Source organism: Anser cygnoides, chromosome 1 (genome assembly GCF_040182565.1).
Source record: "Anser cygnoides isolate HZ-2024a breed goose chromosome 1, Taihu_goose_T2T_genome, whole genome shotgun sequence".
Taxonomy (NCBI): Eukaryota; Metazoa; Chordata; class Aves; order Anseriformes; family Anatidae; genus Anser; species Anser cygnoides.
The window spans coordinates 79,975,767-79,990,467 of record NC_089873.1 but is presented as its reverse complement, the minus strand read 5'-3'; the positions used below and the strand labels follow the sequence as shown (position 1 = coordinate 79,990,467).

The 14,701-nt window shown below is 41.1% G+C and overlaps 1 protein-coding gene across 4 annotated transcripts in view; it reads right to left on the bottom strand.

The window, feature by feature from the left end:
* The window catches only part of LOC106045459 (solute carrier organic anion transporter family member 1A2), a 57,419-nt gene that overhangs the window by 14,236 nt on the left and 28,482 nt on the right, over nt 1–14,701 (bottom strand). For all 4 annotated transcript variants that reach the window (XR_007157758.2, XM_013195965.3, XM_048046799.2 and 1 more), the window contains 4 exons: nt 6,175–6,281; nt 4,880–5,021; nt 2,948–3,080; nt 981–1,087 (listed from right to left, as the gene is read on the bottom strand). Coding sequence is in view for 3 of the 4 variants with exons in the window: in XM_013195965.3 (XP_013051419.2) it covers nt 981–1,087; nt 2,948–3,080; nt 4,880–5,021; nt 6,175–6,281 (489 nt within the window). In the remaining variant the exon portion in view is untranslated. The remainder of the gene's footprint in view (nt 1–980; nt 1,088–2,947; nt 3,081–4,879; nt 5,022–6,174; nt 6,282–14,701) is intronic.

The following is a 14,701-nucleotide window of genomic DNA, read 5'->3' as shown; positions in this document are numbered from 1 at the left end:
TCCTCAACGTGAGGATTTTGTGCATGATTATTTAATTTTTGTCTCTGACTCTTCTGACTTCAGACTAGTTACTTTTATAATATATTATATTATTTCATATACTATTGCTAGTGCACAGGCATGTTTCAGTCTCCCAGATAAATTTCAGTATAGTTTATGTTATTTTCTCTTTTCTTTAAAGAGACATGGGAGCTAATTTTTTTTGCTTTATCTCTGTTTCTCATTCTTTTATTCCTCATGTGGTACAGCAAAATATATACATGTGGAAAGAGAGAGATAATCATAGAATCATAGCATATCCTGAGTTGGAAGGGACCGACGGGGATCATCAAGTCCAACTCCTGGGTCCACACAGGACCACCCAAAAATCAGACCCTATGTCTGGGAGTGTTGTCCAAACACTTCCTGAACTCTGGCAGGCTCGGTGCCATGACCACTGCCCTGGGGAGCCTGTCCCAGTGCCTGACCATACTCTCAGTGAAGAACCTTTTCCTAACATCCAGGCTGAACCTCCCTGATGCAGCTTCATGCCATGCCCTCAGGTCCTATCTCTGATCACCAGAGAGAAGAGATCAGCACCTTCCCCCTCCTCCTCATGAGGCAGCTGTAAGTTGTGATGAGGTCTTCCCTCAGTCTCCTCTTCTCTAGACTGAACAAACCAAGTGGCTTTAGCTGCTCCTCACATGTCTTTCCCTTTCCTTTATGTTCTTTTTATACTGTGGTGCCCAAAACTGCAGACAGTACTTGAGGTGATGATGCACCGGCAGAGTAGAGTTGAACAATCACTTCCCTTGACTGGCCAGTAATGCTGTGCTTGATGCACCCTAGGATATGTAAATTTCCTGATCTCTAGTTTTTATGCCTGTAAATGTATGAATCAAAAGTAGAACCCTGGAAAAAAATGCTAATAAAAAATTCTATTTACTTAAACGCTATAAAAAGTGAGGAAAAAGTAATAGTAAACATGGGAAGAGTCATACCTGTTGATGGTTCCTCTGCAGGTAAAGAGAACAAGCTTTGATTAACAAAGCACAGAGGCATGACTGAAGAATTCTCCAATGGTGAAACGCTGCTTTCAATATGATACCTGTTTGAATCGAAGTAAAACATGTACAGATTAAGAGCAAATATATCAGAACAACCTCATAAATCTGTTCTTCAGTAATGAAGCTACCTTAAAGAAGGTGTGCAGCTATAGCAAGAAGGAAATTCACTTCAAAAGTTAATTCAGCATTTGTAACAGACCAAAGAAGGATGAAAAGAATTGTAGCAAGGGACCAACACAGTGTTGGGATAGGTATCTGGTATCCACCATAATTGTGTAACAGATGCTTCAGGAGTTGATGAAATACCCCAGTGAAGCCCCTCATAACATCTTCTCTCATATTCTTCTTACATTCTAGTCCAATTTACACCATAAGCAGAGGGTACCACCAAGATTGTCAGAGCCAGAGCCATACCACATTGGACATAACAAGATTAGAGGATTTTTTCCTCAAAAAAAAAAAAATCCTCACTGATTAGAATACAGACAAGCCTAAATTATTATTTTGTTAAGCCAAGCAAAAATAGTGAAAAAGTGGTTAAAGAATCACTATGGTCTGTAAAGGCCTTGCCAACACAGCAATCAGATATGATCTGTCATCCAGGCTCCAGACCAAAGACACTGAAAAATCCATCTAAAAAGTCATCTTGTATTGCCCCTACAAGCAGATAAGATGTAGTAGCATAATGTGACAGTATCACAGACCACTGTTTCTTAAGAAAGTCTATGCAAGAAGTAGCACAAGAAGAAAGGCAAGGCACAGCAAGGCAAGACAAGGAAAGGTGCCCTGCACAGGAGTGACTGTCCACGGGAATGATTACTGACTTTTGAAGCTATCTCATAAGCAAAACAAAACAAGCTGCTGTACAGCTGTCTTACCATACTCATGTTCAGCAATATCTCTTTCATTAAGCAGTCCTATTCCAGTGGGAGGCAATGGAAGGATCACAGAAGCTGCTGTGAGCTAACCAAATATGGTGGTTTCACACTAATGTCTAGCTAATCTCCACCATGCCACTCTCTCACTCCACCTCCTCAAAAGCACAGTGAGAGAAAATATGATGATAAAATAACTCATGGGTTGAGATTAGGACAGATAGATAAATCACCAATTACGTCTTAAGCAAAACAGACTCAGCATAGGAAGATTAATATAGTTTATTGCCTGTTACTAGCAGACTAAAGCAGTCAGAACTAAAAGCAAACTAAAACACGTTCCTCTCCATCCATCCTCTTCCACTTCCTCCCCTGACTAGCACAGGGGAACATGGAGTGGAGGCTGCAGTCAGTCCCTAACACTTCCTCTCCGCCACTCCTTCATGGTCCCTCTCTGCCCCTGCTCCACGTGGGGTCCCTCCCACGGGATGTCATCCTTCCCGAACTGAGCCTGCGTGGGCTTTCCACAGACAGCAGCTCTTCAAGAACTGCTCCAACATGGGTCTGTACCATGGGGTCCATCCATCAGGAGCAAACTGCTCCAGCATGGGTCCCCCACAGGCGGCAGCTCCCCCCAGACCCTCTGCTTCTGCGTGGGCTCCTCTCCATGGGCTGCAGCTCCAGCCCGGGGCCTGCTTCTGCAGGGGCTCTCCATGGGCTGCAGTCTCCTCCAGGCACATCCACCTGCTCCACCACGGGCTCCTCCACGGGCTGCAGTGTGGAGATCTGCTCCGTGTGGGACCCATGGGCTGCAGGGGGACAGCCTGCTCAACCAGGGGCCTTTCCACAGGCCACAGGGAACTTCTGCTCCATGCCTGGAGCATCTCCTGCCCTCCTTCTGCACTGACCTTGAGGGATGCAGGGCTGGTTCTCTACATTTTCTCAATCTTCTCTCCCAGCTGCTGTTGTGCAGCCCCCCTACTACCAGAACCTTGCCACAGGGGCCCAATACACCAAAACACTCACCTTCCAATTAGGAAATGAGGAAGTGATATCAAAAGACATCCGAATGACATAACTGTGCAGCCCAAAGCAATTATTCTGGGTCTGTGAAGCTTTCCTCCAAAGTAACTCACAAATGCTATCAGCAGCAAGTTACCTGCAAAAAGAACATGAATCGTGTTTACAAACCAAGGCAACATTTTACATTTTGAAGTCCAATGCAATTTTGTTTGTATCTTGTTAGCTCAACATCAGTTACTTTTCTTCTCTTGTAAAAACTGTAACTAGGCAAGGAACTGGCTAAGCAATGCAGTAATTCCTTTCTAATTGTTGTTTTCTTCTGGAAGAGTTACACCACATGGGAAATACATAAGAATAGAAAGCAGTATGAAAAAGAAATTGTGGTGGAAGAGGAAACTTTTGACTGCACCTATGTAGAGAAGAAATTTCTCACCACTTTACATACAGACAAGACCCAGAGCTACAGCATAATAGTTGCTTTGGGAAGTTATTCTCCTAGGATACTCTATTTTGCAACGTGTGGAAAATATTGATAAACATGAGATGAATACCAAGAAAAGAGTTAAATTTATTAAATTTATTAAATTGATATTAATTTCAGTAATAGTTAAAGAGGAATAAAAACAATAGATTTTGTATCTAGTCCTATTTAAAAATACAAATGAGCTAAAAAACATCCCCACTTTCACTTCAGAATCAGTTGATTTGCTATACTCATTACTGTTGTGCAGCTAAGAGAAAACTCAAGCCTCATGTTAGGAATCAGGTCCCATAACAGTAACGGTTTATTAATTGTACAACTACTCATTTTATGATTTTTTTTTTTATCAAAAGAACAAAACCATGTATATGACTGGAGAGCATAATGCTCTGAAAGAAGATAGAATCTTCTTTTTGTGTGTATGATTGCTAGAGAGACTTCATTGAACCAGTAACTTAAATGACACTTAAAGACATACACTTGTACAGTTCTCTTAATTAACCTGTCTCTGACACATGCATAGATTTTTAATCATTTTAAATATTAATAAGATTATTCACGGTCTCTTTTACATCTTTGGAGATAAGAATGCCACAATTTGCTATAGAAAAGGGTGTATGAAAGGATAATTTATTTAAAATATTACCCTTTTACATACCACATCAATAATCTTGGCTATTTAATGTTTCTTAAAGTCTCCTTCATATCAAAAGCAATAATATATTCTGGATATACAGTCTTTTTTTGATTCTATGATTCACGCAGCAGCATGGTGTCATGAATAGTTTCTTCTACTTGTACATACAGATATAGAAGACCAGGGAAGGGGATGAAAAGAGCCTTGCCTCTCCTACACACATCCCCTGAGGGTCTCTACTTATATGGATCTGACGCTATAAAGTCTTTTGTTTGGCTTTTGTGGCAACAGCAAGACATTACCTGTCATTTGGCAGTAAAGCTTACTGATAGGAGGGGCACTAACAGTAGAACTGGAAACTTTCTTTACAGTTGTACAGGTATGAAAACTTAAAATACTCCTGAGTTTGAGTAAGGAAACAATCCACTCCAACCAACTTTGAGGCCACTGATTAAAATGACTGTAAAAGTGCTAATATGACCTTATATTCTAACTGAGTTGATAAAATCATTCTATTTTGTTAGTTGATTAAAAAGCTTATAATATACTTCTGTTTTGTTAGTTGTTCTGTCATATTGTAAGAGAATGCAAAAATTAGCTGAACCAGCCTTTAATCCTAACCATCCTCAATTAACTTGCCTTGTTAGTTTCCAAGACACTAAATATATAAGTACCAGCAGAGACAGTAGAACAAATTGGTCATTTTGCTGTCACAAACAGCAATTGGCAGATTAATACAGACAGGAGAGTCACTAATACATGCTCAGCCAACATTTTATAATTTCAAGGAATAACAAATAATAAAACGATTGATTACCAATTTCAAAGCTTCCATTAATGATCCCCACTAAAGAAGCTGGAATATTAAATTGTTTCTCTATCTGTGTGTACATGCTGTTCATATAAGCACCAGACATTGTTTTACCAACAAATGCAAGTGATAGCGCCAGCAGAAATACCTAGGAAGGAAAGAGAAGAATATGTGAAGAATTCAAAATTATATATTTAGGAATTTACAATGTTGTTTATCCACCAAAAGTGTGCTTCTGGGTTAAACAATTTAATAGTCCCAATACTCTGACATGCGAATAGAATGCAAATAGAAATGTTCAAATCCCATCAGCTATCTTTGTGCACCGACTTATGGCTTCACTAAACCAAAAAAATGAGGAAAGATTTTGTTCTTCACCTGCTCCGAGTCACCAACATTGTCTTCAGAAACCTTAAACCCCCCTTCCCCAGTCAAGACAGGTACAGCACAACCTCTCCCACCGTGTGCCTGCTGCAAGGTTGCCATCTGCAGGACTGCACAACGTCTGCAGTCAGAAGGAAAAAGACCGGTGTGCTGGATGCAAGGATCTTCACACTCTTTGCTCATCTGAATGACAGAATTCTTGCAGGATTAAGATCGTTGCCTTTGATAGAATTATTTGGTTGAGTAGCTGCTATCCTTTCTCAGTAGAGGTCATGAGACCATTTCAAACATAAACAGTAAATAATGTGTTCTCTTTTTTACAGTAACCTGGTAGTAATTGACAGTGGGGAAAAAAAAGAATATATGCAGTAGTATTCAAGTCCTTTTAACTTAAGGGTTATTCATAAACATTATTTATGAAATAAAATGAATAGTATTTTTAAATGCATCTACTGCAAATGCTAAAAAGCATCAGTAATGTATTTGAGCTTTGACTTCCTATTAAAACAAGCTATTTTATATCTTTTTATAGAGCTTTTTGACTACTAAAATAGTGTGGGATATATCAACAGCCAGTTTTTTACTTTCATGTCACAACTGGCTCATTTCACGGTTTTATAAAGGAATAGGGGGATTACAGAAAGTAAAGCCTAGAGGCATTACAGAAGATCAGGGGTGGAGATTCAAAGCAGCAGTCAAGCATACCTCCAACACAGCACACAACATAAAGTTCAGGGACATAAAAAGCAACATATGTTTGGTTACAAATTTTCTTGACCTCAATGGTTAAGGCATTACAGATAAGGAAAGAAGCAGACTGTTCATTCTTTTAGTCTAGATTTTAACTCCTACTGAATGACTGTAAGTGCAAACAATTTTGGTTGCATTCATAAAAAATTGCTAAAATATTTCTGTACCTTAAGCCTGGAAATACCGCAGAATTTGTCCTCTGCATGTGGTTTCTCAACTTCTTTCATGTTGTCTTTCTGAAGTGATTGCAATATCTGAAACTGTCTAATGATTCCTTTACAGTGTTGAAAAAGACAAAAGAAAAACAGAAAAAAATTTGTACCATGTTTGCAAAAGAAATCCCATTCCTTCTAAGATATTTGATATTTGAGCATCTTCCTTAAATAATTACAAAATGGATTCTAACAAAACTGGATTCCAACAAAACCTACAAGCCTATGTATATTTTTTTCTAATTGATAAAATTTGACATACAATTATCAAGAACATAACAGCTAGTTTTTTCTCATCAGGTGGTATCTCTCAACAGTGTCAGCAGTGTAATCTCATCACTGTCCCACTGCTGGTAGTGAGGAATTCAGCAGGATGAGACCTGAAGGAAGGTAAAAGTACGCAGAAAGCACTGAGACAGATGCATGAGACTGGATTAAAATGGTGGAAAAAAAAAAAAAAAAAAAAAAAAAAAGCATTCATTCTCTGGTCATAGGCCAACCAGTACATAAAGATGGATAAAAGACACATTCGGAAGGCAAGCTAGTTTGTCTGTAATACTGCTTTTCAGTCTTCTTCACAAGCATTTGGCACTGCCCGCTGTGGGAGGTGGAACTACAAAGACCTACCTATATATCTGACTGACATGTACTTGTCTCTATGGTCTTCACAGTATCACACAGTATCACAGATTTCTAGGTTGGAAGAGACCTCAAGATCATCGAGTCCAATCTCCGACCTAACACTAAGTACTCCACTAAACCATATCGCTAAGCTCTACATCTAAACGTCTTTTAAAGACCTCCAGGGATGGTGACTCCACCACCTCCCTGGGCAGCCCGTTCCAATGCTTAATAACCCTTTCGGTAAAGAAGTACTTCCTAACATCCAACCTAAAACTCCCCTGTCGCAACTTTCGCCCATTCCTCCTCGTCCTGTCACCATGCACGTGGGAGAACAGACCAACCCCCACCTCTCTACAGCCTCCTTTAAGGTAACTGTAGAGAGCGATAAGGTCGCCCCTGAGCCTCCTCTTCTCCAGGCTGAACAAGCCCAGCTCCCTCAGCCGCTCCTCGTAAGACTTGTTCTCCAGACCCCTCACCAGCTTGGTCGCCCTTCTCTGGACTCGCTCGAGCACCTCCATGTCCTTCCTGTAGCGAGGGGCCCAAAACTGAACGCAGTACTCAAGGTGCGGCCTCACCAGAGCCAAGTACAGGGGCACAATCACTTCCCTAGACCTGTTGGCCACACTGCTTCTTATGCAAGCCAGGATGCTGTTGGCCTTCTTGGCCACCTGGGCACACTGCTGGCTCATATTCAGCCGACTATCAACCAATACTCCCAGGTCCTTCTCAGCCAGGCAGCTTTCCAGCCAGTCATCTCCCAGCCTGTAGCTCTGCTTGGGGTTGTTGCGCCCCAGGTGCAGGACCCGGCACTTGGCCTTGTTGAACTTCATACAGTTGACCTCAGCCCATCGCTCCAGCCTATCCAGATCCTCCTGCAGAGCCTTCCTGCCCTCGAGCAGATCGACACACGCACTTAGCTTGGTGTCATCTGCAAACTTACTGAGGGTGCACTGGACGCCCTCATCCAGATCATCGATAAAGATATTAAAGAGGACCGGCCCCAGTACCGAGCCCTGGGGGACACCACTAGTGACTGGCCTCCAACCAGATTTGACTCCATTCACCACAACTCTCTGGGCCCGGCTATCCAGCCAGTTTCTAACCCAGCGAAGCGTACGTCAGTCCAAGCCCTGAGCAGCCAGTTTCTTGAGGAGAATGTTGTGGGGAACGGTGTCAAAAGCCTTACTGAGGTCAAGGTAAACCACATCCACAGCCTTTCCCTCATCCACCAAGCGCGTCACTTTGTCATAGAAGGAGATCAGCTTCGTCAAGCAGGACCTGCCTTTCATAAACCCATGCTGACTGGGCCTGATCGCCTGCTTGCCCTGCAAGTGCCGCGTGATGACCCTCAAGATAATCTGCTCCATGAGCTTTCCTGGCACTGAGGTCAAACTGACAGGCCTATAGTTCCCCGAACTATAGTCTTCATTATATGAAGACTATATTCATTATATGAAGACTATATATATGAAGACTATAGTCTTCATTACTATGCCTGTCCTTGCCACCACAAAAGGACATTTAATTCTGTTCTGTATGTTCTGTTGAGCCACCCCTTCTTCCACTGGCATCAATGTAACTGTAAATTTTAATAGAAATCGCATTAAAGCCTAGTTTCTTTGCATTAAAATTAGAAATAGAAAAAAATAAAACCCAAACCACCAGACCAGCTTAAGTTCTGAACAAAACAAACCAGACTCCATTCCACTTTCCCCCTCAACATATGCAAAAAAAAATCCTTCTTTGTCTGAATACTTCTAGTTGTCTCCATCTCAGCTGGGTGGTTAGAGATTCTGGTACTGCTAAGCCACCTGCTTTCTCACACATCTTATATATTTCCCAAAAAATATTTAAAGAAGAAGACATATATTCTAGAGACTTGGAATATACTGACCTGTAAAAGCCCCTACGCATCTGTGGCTTACCATGCAGAAGAGTTAAATGGAGAGAAAAAACATCAGTTTAAGAACTCTAAGGACTACCATGAAGTCTTCATTAAATCCAGTTATTCAATACAGTTTCCTGCTGCCTGATGGAGTAAGCCTAGGAAAACCAGGGCAAGTCAGAGCCCTACCTTACAGCCAGGATGGATACAGGTACATTTCCCCCTTTTCGTCACCCTTTTCAAAGTGCTATCTTGTGGCACTTGCTCTTCTCAGTGTTTCCCACTTCATGGAGCCATGGCTGGGAAGCAAGCTATCCTTGACAAGCCTGCCAAAAGGACTGAATTGCCCTTTCACGTTCTTCAGCCCAACACCCTCCCAGTCAATCTCTTCACACACTGATTTCTACAACAATGTTAATCCTCTCAAATGCATTTCTTCATTAACTTGATTCCTGGCAAAATCATGGGCATTAACTCTTTCTATAGCCACCCCCACATTTTCAGTCTCTAAAAGAGGAATGCATTATCATAACATTCCTGAAAATAATAAATTTAAAATTAAGTGTAGTTGTTCAGCAGCTTGGACAAATGACTCAGGTCTATAAATAGATTGCATTTCTGGTTTGTTTAAGGACGTGTAGTCATGCTGTGTTCAGCCATCAGTATTAAAATGCACTTACACAATTTTGCACTTTCTCTGCAATTTGGCATAAGAGCTCATATCCCAAGGAGTCTTTTATGCCTTAGATTAATATTAATATGCATTATAAAGATTGTAGTCCATTTGACATGCCAAAAGGTGAGTAGCAGAACAAAGAATGCAATCCTATATACTTGTCCTCTTCTGCTCTTTGGAGTTAGCAATAGGATTCTGTCCCCTACTGTACCAGACCCTGCATTTCTCTAATGCATACAAGGAACATCATCTGGCTATACAGGTTTGGATTCTGGTGCTAAAGTTACTGCTTCTGAGTTACTCCCTTTCCTTGGGGCATCAGAAACATCACACTACTCCTCATATGATTACAGAAGACAGAATGGGAATATTTGTTTTTACTATTATCTCCCTTCAAAGCATAAATTATTGCAGAATATATATATATATATCAATCCATTTTTGACTGGGAATATGATTAAGACTGTGAACTGAATAACAAAATAGACAGAATTATGAATTCCAGCTATGTTCCTGACGTTGCTTTCTCCTACTTCAAAATATTTTTGTGGTAACACTTGGTCAAACAGAACTGATGAATCATAGAATCATTAGGGTTGGAAAAGACCTTCAAGATCATCTGGTCCAACCACTACCCTACTACCAACGTCACCCACTAAACCATGCCCTAAGCAGCAGGCCCAACCTTTCCTTGAACACGCCCAGGGATGGTGACTCCACCACTTCCCTGGGAAACCTGTTCCAATACCTGACTACTCTTTCTGAGAAGAAATGTCTCCTAATTTCCAACCTGAACCTCCCCTGGCGTAACTTGAGGTCATTCCCTCTAGTCCTATCACTAGTTATCTGTGAGAAGAGGCAGACCAGTGGCTCCCCACAACTTCCTTTCAGGCAGTTGTAGAGAGCAATAAAGAAACACAGACTTATAGCCTATCAAAGAGATGTAGGTGTGTAAATTGTCCAGTTCAGGTGTGTTTACACCACACTTTAAAACCAGTTTAAAGCTCAGACTACAATTTCAATCACTAAAGCTGAACCAACAGTGTTCTACCTCCCTTCTCCCATCTACGTGCTCTCTTCTGTGCATTCCTGATGTTGTTTTTTTTTTCCTGGACTCTTCTGTAAACCACTAGTGCATTAAATAGAAAAAAATCTAACAGCAAAAAACTGCTTTTCATATAGTGAACTTATTCATCTCACTAAGCGGCTAAACATGTGTCAGACCTACATAAGGAAAAGAGCAGGAAGAAAGTGAAACCAAGAACATGAGAAGAGAGGAGAAACTGAGGGTGAAAGCGGAGTAGGAAAGGATGAAGAGTGCCCATCAGAGCACCAGTGATATAGAATCATAGAATCATAGAATCATAGAATCATAGAATCATAGAATCATAGAATCATAGAATCATAGAATCATAGAATCATAGAATGGCTTGAGTTCGAAGGGACCTCAAAGGTCACCCAGTTCCAACCCCCCTTCCACAGGCGGGGACACCTTCCACTAGATCAGGTTGCTCAGGGCCTCATCAGGTGATATGTTATGTCACCTTGGGTGATAGGTTATGTCATCTCAAATATTTGTGGGACAATGGTCTCAAGCCCTAACCTAAGCTGCTCAGGCCTGCCCTGAACACAGCTTGCCTCCTAGAATCAGCACAGTTGTAAGGAAATATGTCCTTTGTTGAACATCCATCAGTATCTCTTCAGCCAACAGCAAGATGAGAGGCAGCTTATGCTACAAGGATATTCAAGATCTTATTCCTTCCACTTCTGGCCTAAGTTTGGAATGCATTTATGGCAGGCTAAGCAGTTAGTTTGCAGAAATGCCACAACAATTTACACAGTGCATAAAGAGCTAAAGAGCACAATGTGGACAGTTTAGGTACAGGCTACAGTTATGAACTAGGTGCACGAAGGACTGATGTAATTTAGGCTAAAAAAAAAAAGAAAAAAAAATATATATATCCTGTATGGATCAGAGCAGGCATATTCTGTGTGGCTGACAACAGCAAACATGCTACACCTGAGAGACGTGTGTTTGGACCTCTCTGTCCTACACATATCCATAAATAAGTTAAAGTTTTAAACCACAAATAACCTTACTAAATAAACAAAAAGTAGAACAAAAGATGTGCAAATATCTGGATTTAAAGTTCTAGGAAGCAATATTCTGCAAATTGCCTTCCCTGATGCCAAGGGAACATCCTATTTCCAGTTTAAAATGCATCTTCCATTTGGCTCAGTTTAGTCATATGATTAAACTGGTAAGTCCATGTTTTGTTTACAAACAGGATTAAAAGTCACAAGCTAACTAATTATTAGCAAATATAGTATCTGTCAGAACTTTTAACTAATTTATCTTTCTAGTTGCAAAAAGTACTTTAAAATCGTGTTTTGCTAAACACAGTTCAAACTGTTACTCAAATGCAAATATCCTAATGTTGGATTGAGACAAAAGAAAAGATTCTCAGGGCAAAACAATTTTATACTTACAGTTTTGAGAAGGTTTTCAGAAGAAATGACTGATATTATACACTTAACCTTCAACCTTTATTCTAAATTGTTAAAAATTAACCCAAGTGTACTTAATTGCAGATTTTTTGCTTTTGCCAGTTCCAGATGCACATGTTAGTGAACTCACCCAGATATGAAAAACACAGGCTTAAAAAGTGTACAAAACTGTGCATATTTACAAGTTTAGGCACTGTCCAAGCAAAGATTGACATGAGGTCAGACTGAAAAACAGGAACAAGTCTGTATTTCTCACATCTTGAGAGGATGTTTAAGCCCTGAGTTGCTAGATGGAAAGCAGCACAAGCATAATCCCTGGCTTCTTTTTGCTGTCTTGGAACTATTTGGAAGAAAGTGTAGCCCTTTCCAGTCACTATAAAGTACTTGCCTCTAAAGCACAGTGACATAACCTCACTCTTTCCAACATCTCCAGCTGCAGGTCTTTAGTGGTTCTTCTTAGTATAACAGCCTTTCTGAATCTTTTTTCTACGTATGTAAGTTTAAATATATGCTGAATAACTTGTGCGCTGTTAATTCTAGAACGAGGCAAAAATCCTAATACTTAGGTACTTCTATATTCACTAGGGGTATCCTTTCTTTTGGGACTGTTGTTGAGTCATGATGGTTCACCATGAAGAAGAGAAAGATTAGAAAGCTGCCCATGGTCACACAGCCACTGTGGCTGTACTGCAGGTTGAGTGCTGCTAGTTACTGATTACTGGATGTTACAAAACCAAAGAGTAGTTTGACCAAGTGAAATGCTATTGTGAAAAAGAAAAACAGGTCAAGTGACTGCAATCAAAGCAGGTAGACACCAGATGTGGGAACCATCAGAGAGATACTTGAGTTATTTGACTATTGGTGCTGAAGCAGGTTTCATCTGTGACCTCATCTGTGTGTCTTTTGAGGACATTCATGTTTGCCTCCCTCACAAGAATAACTACATATGCACATGAAAACCCCACAAAGTCTACAAAATGTGGTGATGGTGGGATTGGTATTATTGAACTCCTGGCTTTGAACACATCCTCCTAGGACAGTGTTTCTCAGCTTTCTTCTAGCTGGGGGAGCACAAAGCTTTCCTGAAAAATCCTTCTGAACTAACATATGCCTTTCAAGGTTAGGCAGCTGGAAGTGGAGAATTAGCAGACCAGCAAGGTCTCACATACTTAGAAGTATACTACTGTACTGAAAAACATTTTAATTTGAAATATCACTAATATAACTAGCTTTTAGGCCATCTAGGCCTTAAACAGTTAATTTTTATGGTCATTCTGTAGACCGTCTGTTGATGGCTTACAGACCTCTGGTAACTGAGAACCCCATCCTGCTCAGTGCTGCACCAGAGCATGAGATGAGGCATTTTCCCTGTTTTTTTCTTAGAAGAAAAATACACAATGGTAAATTATTGATAGCATGTCTTCTCAGTTCTCACACACTAGAAAATTTCTCAAGTAAAAATCTATTAGCTTGCTTCCAGTATGAGAAAATTCTCATTATCCCTCAGAAAACATATATTTCACAAGAACTATAGCCCTGCTTTCTGTCCTTTCTTCATGATCTCCAAAAAATCACATATGATGGCTGTCTGTACTGAGATTTTGCTTATACAGTTTAAATAAAAGTAGAAACTGTTTGCAGATGACACCAAGTTAGGTGCGTGTGTCAATCTGCTCGAGGGAAGGAAGGCTCTGCAGGAGGATCTGGATAGGCTGGAGCGATGGGCTGAGGTCAACTGTATGAAGTTCAACAAGGCCAAGTGCCGGGTCCTGCACCTGGGGCGCAACAACCCCAAGCAGAGCTACAGGCTGGGAGATGACTGGCTGGAAAGCTGCCTGGCAGAGAAAGACCTGGGAGTATTGGTTGATAGTCGGCTGAATATGAGCCAGCAGTGTGCTCAGGTGGCCAAGAAGGCCAACAGCATCCTGGCCTGTATAAGAAGCAGTCTGGCCAGCAGGTCTAGGGAGGTGATTGTCCCCCTGTACTCGGCTCTGGTGAGGCCGCACCTCGAGTACTGCGTTCAGTTTTGGGCCCCTCTGTACAAGAAGGACATGGAAGTGCTCAAGAGAGAGTCCAGAGAAGGGCAACGAAGCTGGTGAGGGGTCTGGAGAACAAGTCTTACGAGGAGCAGCTGAGGGAGCTGGGGTTGTTTAGCCTGGAGAAGAGGAGGCTCAGGGGTGACCTTATTGTTCTCTATAGGTACCTTAAAGGAGGCTGTAGAGAGGTGGGGGTTGGTCTATTCTCCCACGTGCCTGGTGACAGGACAAGGGGGAATGGGCTAAAGTTGTGCTAGGGGAGGTTTAGGTTGGATGTTAGGAAGAACTTCTTTACTGAAAGGGTTGTTAGGCATTGGAATGGACTGCTCAGGGAGGTGGTTGAGTCGCCATCCCTGGAGGTCTTTAAAAGACGTTTAGATGTAGCCCTTAGTGATATGATTTAGTGGAGGTCTTGTTAGTGTTAGGACAGAGGTTGGACTAGATGATCTTGGAGGTCTCTTCCAACCTAGACGATTCTGTGATTCTGTGATTCTGTGAAATTCTTCTTCCAGCTTTGATTTCCTTAAACGAAAATCTGAGGTAAAGTATTATTTCCCAATAAGATATTTTGAAGTTTTTCTTGCATTTTATATTTTTCCCCACTTTTATATTGCTGCTTTTGGAAAACAGGAAAATTAAAAAAAAATAAAAACTGTGACAAAAAGAAAATACAAAAGCAGTGGTCCCAGTTCTGTCCAATACTGTTTTGTGTTCACAGAAGATAGTACTATGAAAAAGTAATACTGAACAGGG